The sequence below is a fragment of the Barbus barbus genome (assembly GCF_936440315.1).
Source record: "Barbus barbus genome assembly, chromosome: 31".
NCBI lineage: Eukaryota > Metazoa > Chordata > Actinopteri > Cypriniformes > Cyprinidae > Barbus > Barbus barbus.
In genome coordinates, this window is record NC_136759.1 from 25,105,551 (window position 1) to 25,122,405 (window position 16,855).

The following is a 16,855-nucleotide window of genomic DNA, read 5'->3' on the forward strand; positions in this document are numbered from 1 at the left end:
ACTAAAACATGATTAATCTTTGGAAAAAGGAACTACTTACTTGCATATGTCTTCATTTAACAAGGAGACACATCATCAAGAAAATACTTATCACAAAGAGAATGTCTATATGATTTCAAGCACAAATCATTTATCCTCATAACCATAAGATTAGGAGTTGTGTATACACCATACACTGCTAAATTAAACCCATATCAATATCACCACCTGCTGGCGAAGGTTGTGTTAAGACATGACCTTTGACGTCTAAAAGACAAATACAACAGAAAAAAAATATGCAACCTTGTCTGCAAATCTACTCAAAAGTACCATATCCCGCCAGACACTTTAAATATTTTGTTGAAACTTCATTTCAAATAAAATGTCTTTCCAAAAGCTCACAGACCTCATTAGTTGTGTTTGTCCACCACACCACACATTTTCAACCAACACAAGCTTTTGTGGTAGTCTTTTCAGGCTTAAAAGTATGCATTTTGTAAGTGTGTAAAAATATGTATTTTGTAGCAAAGTGTTTGCAACAATAGCTTGCAGTTTAATCAGTAAGTTTTGAGTTATAAAGAATTTTGCCCACTGTGCCACCCAACCCGTTTTAATGATTCTAGGTCTCCAGAGACATGTTTTATATTATAAAAAATAGCATGTAGTGGTGACTCTTAGTTCTTCTAAACCACAGCAACAAGTAGAGCTAATTCTCTGCACATTTGCACATTATTTGAAGATGAACTGATGGTAATTTCAGATCATATCACACAAGGTATTCCTGGTAATGCAACTACATGTATATTGTTAAACTGATTGAATAATTCAAACAGTAAATCATTTTCACAAGATGTATTATTTAAAGCATTGTGGCTACAGTTATCTAAAACTGATAACCATGAAAACTGTTTATCTGTAAGAAACAAAGATCAGTAACTTTTTTTTGTTTGTTTTCATCCTCAGGTCAATGAATCGATTCTTTTCTTAATGGAAAATGGAAAATGGAACATATTACTTGATGTTGTTTGAAAATATTGGGTACATAAGATATGCTTTATTTGCTTTGGGATGTATTATATATTGTGCTATTGTATTCTTTAATGCCCTCATTATTCTTGCAATATTTCTGGAAAGGACATTGCACCAGCCCATGTACATTCTGATTTCATTTTTATCCGTCAACTCTGTGTTTGGAACAGCTGCTTTTTTCCCAAGGTTACTAACAGACTTGCTGTCTGATACACACTTAGTCTCCCGTGAAGCATGTATCATACAGGCTTTTGTTATTTATTCATATGCATCAAATGAAAACACAATTTTAATGTTAATGGCATTTGACAGGTATGTAGCAATCAGTAAACCATTACAATACAACAACATAATGAGCCCCAGGATTTTATCTGTTTTAATAGCTATAAGCTGGATTTATCCAATGATTTGTGTTGGTATTGCTAGTATATTAAATGCCAGACTCACAATGTGTGGTAACAAACTGTGGAAGGTGTACTGTCACAACTGGGAAATTGTCAAGCTTTCTTGTGCAAACACTATTGTTAATAATGTTTTTGGCTTTTTCATAGTGACCACAACTCTCATCATGCCTTTAAGTTTTATATTATACTCTTATGTTAAAATTCTTATAATTTGTAGAAAAAGCTCACTGGATTTCAAGAGAAAAGCATATCGAACTTGTATTCCACACATTGTTATCCTCTTAAATTTCTCAGTTGCTATTTTTTGCGAGGTCACTTTGAGTCGGGTTGAAACTTTGAAACTCCCAATAGGGCTGTCAATCATTCTTTCACTAGAGTTTCTTATTGTACCACCCATCCTGAACCCTCTTGTTTATGGTTTGAATTTTCCAGAAATTCGCAAAAAAATTCCATGGATTATAAAAGCTTGCAAATAGCTGTAACACATGCTACACAGAATGTTAACAAAGTTCAATTATTGTATTGTATACATTATCTAATCATGATGTACAGTATATTTTATGAACCTGTGAATTTGAGAATTTGCGTTTTACTGTAAATCTTTGCCACAATTAACTATACATTTTATTTCTAATTTAGCCTGTTACTAGATTCATGACATGGGTCAGACCCTCTGTCACCTTTCAGATACTAAATATATCAGATACCAGACATTGCCTGTAAAATTAATACTGGAATAAATGCACTAAATTTTTTAAAATTAAAATCTATCTATTTATCATTTCCTTTTTTTCTGGCATGTCTGCCAGCTCAGAAAAGCTGAAAAGAAAACACACATACAGCCCTATGAAGTCTGTTTTATTGTTTCCCAAATTCTGTCACAGAACAGTAAGTGAAACACACCATGTAAATAGGGATCTGTGTTCAAACACAGATCTTTAAAAGGCAGACAAAGTAGAAACCAAAACGGAAACAAGCACAGATATCAGAATCTGAAAACCGGCTCATACCAGAAAGAGGGATATGACACAAATATGGCAACTTAGGGGATGAGTATAAATAGCCATCAGGATGGGCAACAGCTGTGTGTGTGTGTGTTAGTATACAGGTGTGTCGAGTTAAGATAAAGGAGTCCGTGAGGATGAGCGATGGTGACCTCTGGTGGTGAGAGGGAGAAACACAGGGCCCGGACCCCTGAGAGAACCCCTCCTCTAAGGAATGGCTTCCAGACGTTCCACCAAAAACCCCAAAGGTTTAGGAGGGAGGTGGAATGGAGATTGACCAAGGGGAGGGATGGCGGGCCAGGCCCATGTAGCGGAAGAAGGCCTGTCATACGAAGACAGAGGTAGACAAGGGTGCCAGGATGGCGATATGCAATTGGTCATATGCAAGCACTAAGTTGCCATATTTGTGTCATATGACCAAGGAGGGACAAGAAGTACAAGAGCTGGCGCTGCCACCTCTGGGAAATAGTGAGCGGGCACCGCTGCCTCGGGAGCTTTGTGAGCGGACACCGCCACCTCAGGAGCTTTGTGTGTGGACACCGCCGCATCGGGAAATCGTGAGTGGGCGCCGCCGCCTCGGGAGCCTTGTGAGCGGGCACCACCACCTTGGGAGCATTGTGCCCCCCTGTTAACAAGCTTGCCCCCCCCCCCCCCCCCCTTTGGCCCCCCTAAATTTAGAATCATATCACAGCAAACTATTTTGGGTGAAATGCACAGTTTGGCTGGTAAACTATATGTATATATATATATATATATATATATATAAAAGAAAAACATCACCAGGTGCTAAATTCAAATCTGCATTCTCTGGCTGGCACAGAGCCAGAGACACACACATTTTTAAAGCACTGCACATTATAACCAATAGGGATGCATCGATCCGATACTCAGGATCGGTATCGTCTCCGATACTAGAATTTCTGCTGGATCGGATATCGTTCGGACGAGACCGATCCAAATCCGATATTGTGCGTATACTATTCTGTGTTATGGTTAAGCCCCACGAAAGCACAAAAACATTAGAAAGCACCATAATGTCAAAGTCCAAGTGTTCTGAAGCCGTTCCATAGTTCAATGTGAGGTACAGATGAATATTTAAGTCGTTAAATTCAAGTTCACGTAAATTCTTCTCTCCGCTGCTTCTGTCTGTCATCCTCCATTCAGCATTCAAACTGTGTCACGTTCCGTTAAGACAGTCAAGACGATGAAATTCTCTCCAAGAGGGCTCAATAACTGAGAGTTAAAACTGTTAAACGAAAAGGATCAATAAACTATGCACAGATTTAATAAGCTACACACCAATATCTCTTTTCTTTGTGCTTTGAACTTCTCTATGGGGAGCTGTGTGCTCTGACTCCGTGCTGTTTCAAGCGCATCATTTTGCGCACGGGAAGCCATAAGCGCTTTGTGCCACTCTCTATTGGAGCTTTTCGTATTATAACGCTTTTGCTCAATGAAAGATTATTTATAGCGTTTCTTGTTCTGTCCTATCAAGGCTATTAATAATCTAATGTTTAGCACAGTAATGGAGGCAGCAACTAGTGTTGTTTTTGGCGGCCTGTTTTAATTTTAGTTTTAGTCTAATCTTAGTGTGAAGCTGTCATTTTAGTTTTTATTAGTTTTAGTCACGTTCATACTCTTTTTAGTCTAGTCTAGTTTTAGTCGACGAAAACTGATGACATTTTAGTCTAGTTTTCGTCAATGAAAATTGTATTTTAGTTTCTTTTTAGTAATACAATTCTATTTAACCCAGTCAATATAGTATAAGTACCTAGTAGTATAGACGAAACCAAAATTCTCTTTTAGCCAAACCCATTTCGAACAAGGTTATCTTATTATAGTATTGTTACCTTATAGACTTAAGAATACATCCATTCAAGACACGGAAGATGCTCTGATTTGAATTTACAACATTTATTTTACCAACCAAACATGTTAGAAGTACACACACATCTCCCAAAGACGAACCCCAGCTGGCCGGCCATCGTTCCCTTTCTCTGTGTCAGACTTAACTTTGTTGTCGTCTTCTAAATAATGCCGCGAGAGGGGCTTGAGGAAGTGACATCGCCTGCGTCTGCGCAGTGCGCCCTGAAATGAGACACCGGAAACCGAAATACTGCAAAATAATAATAATAACGCGACTAAACTAGACGAAATAACGTTATAACATTTTGTTTTGTCTCGTTTTAGTCAATGAAAATGAAGAGACATTTTAGCATAGTTTTTATTTTGTAAACCACATTTAGTCTCGTTTTTATTCGTCAACAATATTGCATTCTACATTTAGTTATCGTCATCGTCACATGAGCAGCATTTTCGTCTCGTCTCGTCACGTGATAAAGGATCGTTGACGACGATATTTAGTCATAATTTTCGTTGACGAAAGCAACACTAGCAGCAACATTTATGATATATATGATACATAGGACTGCACTATCATATGTCGCTGCCTTCATTGTGCTATACATTTAAAAGAAATGTATTTTAATTTTGTAGTTTATATTTATAAATAAATACATTTACTTGTTTTCATTAATGTATTTTACAACAATACAAAGAGCAATGTGTAAGATTTTGCCAGATATAGTCCGCATATTCACTTTTATTTGTTCCCCACTAAATAATGTTATCACTAAATGTTTAGATTTTATAAAATTGTGCACTCATGATTTTTCTAGAATAAATTTTGCTGCTAAATTATCCACTAACCTAATTTATAATAGTATTTTTGTCATAGATTGTGAATGGGCCTGTTTACACCTGGTCATTTCATGCGTTTACACCTGGTCATTTCATGCGTTTTCGCTGACCAGATATCTATCTGATTTGTTAAAATGTTTCAATTTACACATGGCCACAAAGTCGCAAAACGGATATAAATCCGATCTTCAATTCCTGCGCTATATTTAAACATAACGAAGTTCACGTCAACAAAATCAAAAGATAAGCTCTGCATTTTATTAATTATCAGCTCATTTCAAGATCAAAGACCGCAATAGGAGAGCACGTGGCATCAGCACTGGAAAGATAAGTTTGTCTTATACTTTTAATGAAGAGTATTGTGTTGATCGTCTGCATCTTACTTTCAGTTTCATTCGCGGCAGTTTGCGTGTCTGCTTGCTGAAGAGATATTCAGCTACTCAGAGATTATTATGACAGTTTTTGAGAGTGCTTGAACTCGCTGGACTGAAGTGAAAATGTTATTTGATAATGAAAACGTTCTTTGCTCTCTTTTTGTACAATGGAAGTGTTATGGGCTAATTAATTAGTAGCTTACAATATTTTTATTCAATTCACATTAAAAACATTATATACAAAATCAGTCATATTAAGAGTATTTTATGGTATGACACGCATAACTGGTCCTTGTAAGTAAAATTACTGGCTTTTATGTGTAGTTAAATCTAGGCTAAAGCAGAGTCAGATTGTGCAAAGGACTCATCTGGTTCCTGTGGTCTTGTCCCTATGGCTGTCTAGAATACAGGGTCTTCCCTGAGGATCTGTCTCTGGGGCTCATCTAGTTGTCCTGGTCTCCGCTGATGTTCAGGGCTGTAGAGATCATCTCTAGGTGCTGATCCACCATCTGATCTGGATACGGACAGGATCAGGGTGGCTGCAGTGACCGTCTGATCTGGATACAGTCTGGGTGGGTACGGTGACCTCGGAATAAGAAAGAAACAGACTAATATTAGATGCCATTCTTCTAATGATGTAACAAGTACATTGGGTGTTTTGGGAAGTGTCCCCGGTTCCCGTTGACCTAATTAATGCAGCCTAACAATCCTTTAACGGATTTGAATTATTATTATTTTTTTTTTTTGTGACGTATTGTCAAGTATGGTGACCCATACTCGAAATTGGTGCTCTGCGTTTAACCCATCCAAGTGCACACACACAGCAGTGAGTAGTGAACAAATGCGCGCGCACACACACACACACACACACACACACACACCCCCGGAGCAGTGGGCAGCCATGCTGCGGCGCCCGGGGAGCAGTTGGGGGCTCGGTGCCTTGCTCAAGGGCACCTCAGTCGTGGTATTGAGGGTGGAGTGAGCGCTGTACATTCACTCCCCCCACCTACAATCCCTGCCGGCCGGGGACTCGAACCCGCAACCTTTCGATTACGAGGCCGACTCTCTAACCATTAGGCCACTACTTCCCCCCACGATTATAGAAATGCGATACTGTATTATGTGTAAACCAGGTTAAAGAGATGAGTCTTTAATCTAGATTTAAACTGGCAGAGTGTGTCTGCTTCCTGACAGAGGTGGAAAGTCCAGGGGCTAAAGTCCTGCCATATTTTTATTCCACCCATGAACTCAGCAGCTGATTTCACCAGAGGAGGAACCAAGTCATTCCTTTCAAGCAAGTCTCAAGTCAAATCCAAAGTCCTCAAAGAGTTAAAGTTAGATAATTAAGTGTCTAATTAAATGATGATTGTGCATTAGTGATGAACACCTGCTGTTATTGAGAATTACATAGGATAAGATGTTGATGTTTTAATTGGTTAAAATGATGCCACCATCATGGAGATCAGTGTTTGTTTTAGTCGGGCCCTTGACCCTTGACTTCCTGTGTTAGATCTCTCTCTGTAGACATGCATTGGCTGTTAGCTGGTTTTATATGATGTAATAATCATCAGTTGCTGACCTGTTTAAATACAAAATATATTTTTATTTCATTTATAGGTTTAGGTTTTGTATAATCAACCCTGTGAAACTTCACAGCACAAACTTCTAAATTGTGCTGATGTATAGGCTAAGGTGGCAATGCAATAGATAGGCTAAAATCATATTAATATTAATAATATGACAATATATATTAGTTAATATTGGTTAAATGGGAGGGAGAAACCCTGTCCATACCCAGCAAGTAAAAAAAATATAAAAGCACTGATGTTCATTTACTGAAGTGGTATTCAGGAACTGTGAATAAATTACAGAAAAACTTGCTGCAAAATAATCAATTTTATCATGGCTATAATAACATCCTCAACAAACAAAAAAAAGATTACCTTAGATAAAGTTTGATTAATATGTACATACAGTAGGCTACTGGTCAAAAGTTTGGACACATTACAGTTTATCATGTTTTTGAAATAATCTTATGCTCATCAAGCCTATTTGATAAAGAAAATACATTAAAAAAAGAAATAAATAAAAAATAAAATATTGTGCAATAGAAAAGTACAAAAATAAAAAAATAAGAGCATTTATTTAAAATAGAAATCTGTTGTAACAATACCATTCAAACGTTTGGAATTCAATGGGTCAGTATTTTATTTTTTTTTGTTTTTAAAGAAATTCATAAGGATGTGTTAAAATGAAAGTGAAAAAGTGAAAGTGATGTGTGGCCAAGTACGGTTACCCATACTCGGAATTTGTGCTCTGCATTTAACCCATCCTAAGTGCACTAACACACAGTAGTGAACACACACACCGTGAACACACACCCAGAGCAGTGGGCAGCCATTTATGCTGTGGTGCCCTGGGAGCAGTTGGGGGTTCAGTGCCTTGCTCAAGAGCACCTCAGTCGTGGTATTGATGGTGGAGAGAGCGCTGGTCATTCACTCCCCCCACCTACAATCCCTGCCGGACCTAAGACTCAAACTCGCAAGCTTTTGGTTACGAGTCAGACTCTCTAAACATTAGGCCACGAATGATGCTGAAAATTCAGCTATGACTCATAGAAATAAATATTTTAAAGAATGGCAAAAATAGAACACCATTATTTAAAGTTTCACAATATTATCGTTCTTTCTGTATTTCTGATCAAATAAATGAAGACTTGATGATCATAAGTGACTTTCAAAAACATTAAAAATAGTAATGTGTTCAAACTTTGTTACTAAGTAAAAATATACAAATTTAAAATGAAATGTTGTATAAATAAAAAGTTTAGGAATCACATTTGTGCTTTTTATTGGGGGTGGGGGGCCTCCAACATGAATTTTGCCTAGGACCTCCTAATGTCTAGAACAGGCCCTGCAGGTAGGTGAGTTTGATCAGGGTTGGAGCTAAACTCTGCAGCAGATTGGACCTCCAGGGTAAGATTTGAGGAACCCTGGTCTAAATTATACAGCACTTAACGTTAACTACTCATTTGAACTCTTGCATAAAATCAATGCCGAATTTGCAATTGTATTGGTTTTCAGGGGGAAAAATTAACTCTCGTGTTGCTTAACTAGCCATGTTATACATAAAAAAAAAACCTGTCTTTTTACCGCAGTATGTTTCATCTTTGTGCAGTTATGTTAATTTGTTTTGATTTCTCAACAATATTCTCTCCTACCAGCTTCGCGAGCCTCACCTGGCGCGTTGTTTTAGGCTACTTTCAATAGATTTTCTCTGTATTAGAGCTGTTTTGAACTTACTGTTTGAATGCATTCGTATACTGGATCCTTGACTGAAACGTTAACAGGAGATCATCAGTTTAAGAAATTTCTGATCGTTAAAACCTTCTTTTCATTTTAAGATATCGTTTTCGTTATAATGTACTGATTCAAATTAGTCAATAATTAATTATTATTTTACCACTCTGCGGACCTCTCGCGCATGAACAGGCAGCATTTCTGTCTCTGTCGGCATTCTCTCGGGAGCGGGTGCGGGGGGCGGGCGCAACCATATTTCAAAGCAAACGCCACGGTCCTAACTGTCTTTACTAGGCGTTTTTAGAGAATATTAGCATTTATTCACATGCGACTGGATTTGCTATTCATGTGGTGGACTGTCATGATTTTGGTTAATGCAGGAGTCAGGACACTATACTGAATGTTGCGCATCAGAAGGGATTTAGAAGTGGGTATACGCAAAGCCAACTGATAAAGAAGTGGGTAAACGCCGTATACCTGCGTATACCCTCCACTACACCATTGGTGACAATCAACAAAATTTTACATGCTGCAATGCATGCATAATTATTTTCACCAATGTTGAGGATCGTATGACAAGTGTTCATGTCTAAAAGCCTGAGCTGATACAGTTCTTTTTTTTTCTTTCCAATATTCAAGCATTATAGTTGCATTTGTTTGACAGGATGGTTTTTTCACAGTTCAGTCATAGCTGAACAAACAAAAAATAGGCACTTTCATGATGTTCATTTAAATGGTTTTAGCAGAAAATGTAAGATAATCTGCTACCTCAAGCTTTTAATTTAGCAAAGCACAAATGCTTGCTGTGAAACACTATTGCAATTGCTTAAAAACAAATTACTTTGAATTATTAAAAGGTCAAGAACCCAACTAAAGCAAACACTGATCTCCATTACATTTATGCATTTAGCAGACGCTTTTATCCAAAGCGACTTACATTGTATTCAAGTTACAGTTTTTACATTTTATCAGCTCTTGCTTTCCCTGGGAATCAAACCTATGAACTTGGTGTTGCTAGCGCCATGCGCTACTATTTGAGCTACAGGAAAGCCTTTGATGGTGGCATCATCTGCAGGTGTTCATCACTAACACACAATCATCATTTAATTAGTCACTTAATTATATCATCAACTTTAACTCTTTGAGGACTATGCATTTGACTTAAGACTTGCTTGTGACTTGAAAGGAATGACTTGGTTCCTCCTCTGGTGAAATCAGCTGTTGAGTTTATGGGTTGAATAAATATATGGCAGGACTTTTACTTTCTGACCCCTGGACTATCCACCTCTGCTTCCCGAACAGCGGTAGTTAGATTGTTCCAGGGTTTGGACGCTAAATAGGAAAACAATCTCCTGCCCACATTGATTTTGATATTCTAGGTCAGTGCTTCACAAACCTGTCCTGGAGGACCCCTAGCCCTGCACATTTTGTATGCCTTATCTAACTCACCCGATTCAACTCATCAGCTTGTTTGTAGATACTGCAAGACATGAATCAGGTGCGTTAGATAAGAGAAACATACAAAATGTGCAGGGCTAGGGGTCATCCAGGACAGGTTTGGGAGGCACTGTTCTATGTATTATCAAATGGCCAGAGTTTTGAGATCACAGCAGACGTGAAGGACTATAGTGTGATAAGAGCTCACTCAAATACTGAGGTGCCAAACCATTCAGGGCCTTATAGGTAATTAGCAAGATCTTAAAATGTATATGATGTTTAATAGGGAGTCATTAACATCTAAACCTATGTTAATTTTCAATAAGAAGTTTTGTATGAAAGAAATAAAGTCAGACTGGTTTGTAATAAGTGAATATGCTGAGATCTAGAGAGATCTGTTAGTGTTTCATGTTCTGTTGCTTCCAGACATGTGACGTTTAATTAATTCATTTGTTAATTAGTTAATTTTACAGTGAATGTGTTTTATTGTAATAACTTAGGAAATGGCTGTAAATTAACTGTTGTCATCTTGGAGATTTTACTTTAATTTTAATGTTTTTGTTTGGCACCCTGTGCTGCCGGTCATTTGACCGTATTTTTTGTTTTGTTTTTTGTTTGTTTATCTTTTGTTTTTCAGTGAAGGTGTTTGATCATAAAAAATCAGGAAATACCTGTAAAATAACAGTGTTTGTCAGCTTATTTAAATAAGTTAATTTTACTTTAGTTCTATGGTTTTTGATTGGCAGCTGTTGCTGCTAGTCATTTCACCATTTTATCATCTAACGGTTTTGTTATTGTATTAATTACAGATTATTTTTGTAATTTTACATACATTTGTTTGTAATTTAAGAAAACAAAAAACATACCGTATGAAAATACAGTAGTGGTTCTGTATTAAAAATGTGAATTACTGTAATTTGTCATTAATGTCATAATACTTAAAATAACAGCCAAGTAGTTAATTCAGAGATAATTTTACAGAGTTTTGACTAAAATTAAAAATAAAACAACCTGAAAAAAAAAAAAAAAAAAAAAAAAAAAAATTCCGTAAAATTGCGATATATTGCTGTAAAATTTACAGTAACTTACTGGCAATTTTGGTTGCCAGTAAGACTGTAAATTTACAAAAGTTCTGTAAAATCAATAATTACAATTGTACTGTAAACTACGGCAAACTCTTGAATGCTGTAAAATTGTTGTGATGGTGTGCAAACATTTGGTTAACTTATTTCATTTGAGTCCACTGAAAAGGAATATTTCTTAATATAAAACTGCAAACAATTAATTTGTAATAGTAAAGTTACTAAAAACATTACTTTAACTAAAATCGTGGCAGTTTATCATCAGCTATAGCACACATGCATGTGCTAAAGCACTTAACAGAGAGATCATCACTGTATCAACAACTCTCCAGTTTCTGACTTAATAAGTGTCAGCAGGTACGTGCCAATGTGTAGTATATATAAAAGACAACAGTCCAACCATTCACAGACCACGGAACCTCCGAAACAACAACCATCCCGAAGCAGATGGATCAAAAGGCGGCAGTGATCTCCCGTATTCCTCGCATCTCGTAAGTTCCTCGATAGCCTCTTGACGAGACCCAAAATACAGCGCAACCAAAAGCAGGTTCCAGCACCCGCACAAGCTCAGGCCTCTCTCTTTTCTCTTTTTGCGTCCATCTCTGTCCCAGTCTTTTATAGAGCGCCAGGATTACATTCAGGTGTGCAACCACTCCAATCAGCCAATCACCTGCAACTCAGAATTAGCCGGTTACTCACTGGAACCGTCACAAATAGCATGCATGAAAAGGCCATTGCACGCTGAGGTGCAATGGCGTTTCAAGGACTGAGGTGCCCTGGCCTTGCCCAAAAGCAGAGGCGGACAATCCAGGGGTCAGAAAGTAAAAGTCCTGCCATATGTTTTTTCCACCCATTGACTCAGCAGCTGATTTCACCAGAGGAGGAACCAAGTCATTTCTTTCAAGTCACAAGTAAGTCTCAAGTCAAATTCACAGTCCTCAAAGAGTTAATGAGATAATTAAGTGACTAATTAAATGATGATTGTGCATTAGTGATGGACACCTGCTGTTATTGAGAATTACAGTGGATCAGATGTTGATGTTTTATTGGTTAAAATGATGCCACAATCATGGAGAGCAGTGTTTGCTTTAGTGTTTGCTTTAGTCAATTCACAGACTCATTTATGAATTGAAAGGAATGACTTGGTTCCTCCTCTGGTGAAATCAGCTGTTGAGTTCATGGGTGGAATAAAAATATAGCAGGACTTTTACTTTCTGACTCCTGGATTGTTTGCCTCTGCCCAAAAATAGTGCAATGACCATATCCCGAATATCAAAATTAAAAATATGTAATTTCCATACCTAAAATACATATTTTACAGTCACCGTTATCCAGATTGATAATAAACCCATCTAAAAGGCTTCCTATCAGTGGCCATCCTTCACAAAACTTAACATCTGTCACAGTTTTATCATAAGTAGAATGCAAATTTTTGTGGGGAAGTCGTGGCCTAATGGTTAGAGAGTCGGACTTGTAATCCGAAGGTTGCGGGTTCGAGTCTCCGGCCGGCAGGAATTGTAGGTGGGGGGAGTGAATGTCCAGCGCTCTCTCCACCCTCAATACCACGACTGAGGTGCCCTTGAGCGAGACACCGAACCCCCAACTGCTCCCCGGCGCTGCAGCATAAATGGCTGCCCACTGCTCCGAGTGTGTGTTCACGGTGTGTGTGTGTGTTCACTGCTGTGTGTGTGCACGTTGGATGGGTTAAATGCAGAGCACGAATTCAGAGTATGGGTCACCATACTTGGCTGAATGTCACGTCACTTCACTTCACTTCACTTCAAAATGTTTCAGTACAAGCATTTCAGTCAAATGTAATTTATGAAATATTTCAAACATTTAACCCATGGGTGAAAATCAACCCAATTGAATGCATAAAATGCAAATTTGGCAAACCTGCATCCAACATGAGCTACATCCAAAGTGATATTGATAGCGGCTCCCTGATGCGCGAAAATTATATTAAATAATAGAAGGTTTTGGGCGATTTAGAAATCCTGGCCGGATGCATTTTTTTCTAGAGGACGATAAAAAAAGGACGTATAGTCAACTTATAACAACCAAACTGATATATTGAGAGTTGGCAAGTGTTTCATACTTGCAAGCTAGTTCAGCTTGTAAATGTACATAATTGAACAGATGATAATGTTTTGTCAGGAATATGTCTGATAATAGATATTTTGGACAATATGAGATAACACAAGCAATTCTGCATCTGGGTATTTATTTATCTTACGATGAAAACAATCTTAACAAGCTCTCTAAAGACTACTTTCTTTTATGTAATCAAGGCAATTAGCTTGAGACCAGTATCCATATATAGCAAACCAAATCAAACCTTTGCAAAACACCACAAGGAAACATGCAAACAGAGAACATGGTAAGATTTCAACTATTCTGTAATTGTGTGCTTTATCATCTACAGAATACCTACTGTGGCAACTGAAGTTAATAGAACTTTCTATACCTAATTAGTTTTCTAATAACTGTCCAGTAACAAAATCCACATTTTATAATAACTGTATATCACTCCAGATGCAGCCACCGCTGAAGAATGAATCCAGTGTCTTAGTATTTACACTCTCTGGTCTGAATGAAACAATGGAGAACAGATATGTTTTTTTATCTTTGACTGCATTGTATTATCCCCTGATGATCTTTTGTAATGTAACTGTAATTATTACTATACTCTTACATAAGAAGCTTCATGAGCCAATGTATCTGTTTATCTGTAATCTGTGTGTAAATGGACTTTTTGGCACTTCTGGATTCTACCCTAAATTTATGTATGATTTATTAGCCCATGATCATGTAATTTCCTATGCTGGATGTATGATTCAGATATTTGTCATTTATTCATCTCTTATGTGTGACTATTCAACATTAACGGTAATGGCATATGACAGGTATGTGGCAATATGCAGACCACTGGAGTATCATTCAGTAATGACAAATCAGAAAATTCTTAAATGTATCCTTTTCTGCTGGCTGACTTCATTTTTTTCCATGTCTTTTCTAATTATGTTAATATATAGACTTACCTTATGTGGCTTTAATATTGAAAAGTTATACTGTGAGATTTGGGCAGTTGCAAAACTTTCTTGCTTTTCTACAACAGTAAATAATGTGTTTGGGTACATTGTTATTCTTACATACTTTGGAGATGCAATATTGATATTTTTCTCATATATTTACTTAATCATAAAGTGCAGGAAGTCAATAGAAGGCAAACACAAATTAATACAAACATGTGTACCACATCTGCTTGCACTGATCAATGTGACAATTGCATTTATGTTTGATGTACTGTACAGTCGTTATGGTTCAAGGAATGTTCCTCAAAGTCTGCGTAATTTCATGGCCCTGGAATTCTTACTCATGCCACCGATTTTAAATCCTCTTATTTATGGTCTAAATCTGACAGCAGTACGGCAACATGTTATTAGATTGTTTTTCAAGAAACAAGTCACAATATCTGAATGAATATTACCTCATTTCAAAAGATCTGAGGCTTTCTGTGTTTCACAATATTTGTGAAACTAAAAAGTCTAAAGGAAGAATCTGTTTAAGATGTTTAGAAGATTTAATTATTTTGTTTTATGAAGATAATAAGCCACAGGAGGTTGTGTGATTACAAGGATTTTACCTATGAAGTAAAGTAGAGGGCCATAGCCACAATAAAATCTGTGTACTGCATAGCATTAACAACACAAATGTTCAGAATATGTATTAATCTGTATAATGATGATGCAGTGACTCTGGTTTACTTATTTATCATTATTATTATTAACATCATTATTATTATTGGTGATTGTCTTGATTGTGCCCATTTTTTTCCTAACTAACATTTTTTGTATTTCTCAGTGCGTATTATTTTTTATTTTTTTTTTTTATATATAGTTGGGTATGTGTGTTTAGTTTTTTGTGAATAAACTATTGGATTTTTTGAATTTCCTTCGGGATTAATAAAGTATCAATCATATTTAATTCTTTAACCAACTGACTGCTAGAGTCATACCCAGGTACAGTAACTGAATTTTCTTAGTCTCACACCCTTTAAATCCAGTTATCTCCATTCAAACTGACCCTAGATTATTCCTACTTTCCTAACTCTTTCTCCAGGTTTATTTTATAACTTGACTTTGCTTTCCACACTTCCATTTTAATCTCTTTCTGCAATTCCAATATTTTTGCCAAATCACCCTCATTAAATGCTCTTTATCTTTCATTCATAAGTACTTCTAGGTACTTTGTGAACCATGGCTTTTTGTTTGGAAATATTTTGACAGTCTTACAGGGTATGAGCATATCTTCACAGAATGAGATATAACTACTAACAACATCTGCAAGTTCATCAATTTCCAAGCAGGAGTCGTGTAAAAAAAAAAGTGCCAGTCCATACATCCTTACAGACATGCAGTTAACTCCTCAGACCAATTAATACTCTAAGTCTGTGGTCTTTCTCTTTTTAAATCATTTTTACATACAGGGACAAGCAGGACAGTATTATCGTCCGCTGTCCCCAATGAAGGCTGAACTACAGACTTGTATGCGCCTTTAATTGATCCATAGCAAAGGTCAAGAGTCGTATTAAAATGCATGGGGCAGGACATATTGATAAACGTTTTGCACACACTGCTTCAAGGAACATTTATTAAAATCACCCATTGTTAAATTCAAGTCATCTGGAGAAAATGTTCTGCAGTTAGTGCACAACACACCCAAGGATTTCTGCTGTGTTTGCTTCCTTTGCCCTAAGACGAATATAAACCACAAAAAAAAAAACGGAGTGAAATAGAGAGTAGTTCAATGTCTCTCTAACAGTAACAGAACTGCACCATTCGTGGATAATATATTTTCATTTAATCATTTAGCAAATGCTTTTATCCAAAGTGACTAACAAATTATATATATATATATATATATATATATATATATATATAATATGACAATCCACCACTGACAATCCCTGCCGGACCTGAGACTCAAACCTGCGACTTTTTGGTTACAAGTTTGACTTTCTATCCATTAGTCCATGACTGCCCCCAATAGTTTAATATAATTAGAAAGGTATTACATGCATTTAAGATGTGTACTGATGGGTTAAATCAAACTAAGGTGCAGCTGGATAAAGTACAGTATAGATAAACATGAAGAACATTTAAGTACAATTGATACACTTTATTTCAAATAGCTTAGGTCTGTGTACAGTACTTACATCAATAATTACGTTGTAAAGTCTGCAACACATATGTAACAATTTTTGGTTAAATAAGTAGCTGTGTAACATAATCGGTCTCTTACATATGTGTAACAGTAGCTGCCTATTACATCTACATAATTATAAACTGCAAGTACAGGCTGTTCCATAACTTAGTTACATGGTAAGTACATTTTGTTTCATATAAGTGCAACAGGAATGTATATGTATAACAACAAGAAAACAAGTAGTTAGAAAATTAATAGAGAGTCCAAGTATTAGAGGGTTGAATAAAGTTGGAAGAGGTGTGTTTTTAGCCGTTTCTTGAAGATGACTAAGGACTCATT

General features: G+C 36.7%; 2 protein-coding genes across 2 annotated transcripts; both read left to right on the forward strand.

The window, feature by feature from the left end:
* Positions 1-973: 973 nt before the first annotated feature.
* LOC306851503 (olfactory receptor 51I2-like) lies at positions 974-1,888 on the forward strand (the record flags this gene model as incomplete). Its single annotated transcript, XM_079387785.1, has 1 exon — positions 974-1,888. The coding sequence occupies one exon, from the start codon at positions 974-976 to the stop codon at positions 1,886-1,888; it is 915 nt and encodes a 304-aa protein (XP_079243911.1).
* Positions 1,889-13,670: 11,782 nt separating this feature from the next.
* Positions 13,671-14,791, forward strand: LOC306851756 (olfactory receptor 52D1-like; the record flags this gene model as incomplete). The annotated part of the gene is made up of 2 exons (XM_079388189.1): positions 13,671-13,688; positions 13,844-14,791. The coding sequence occupies 2 exons, from the start codon at positions 13,671-13,673 to the stop codon at positions 14,789-14,791; spliced, it is 966 nt and encodes a 321-aa protein (XP_079244315.1).
* Between the last annotated feature and the right edge of the window lie 2,064 nt (positions 14,792-16,855).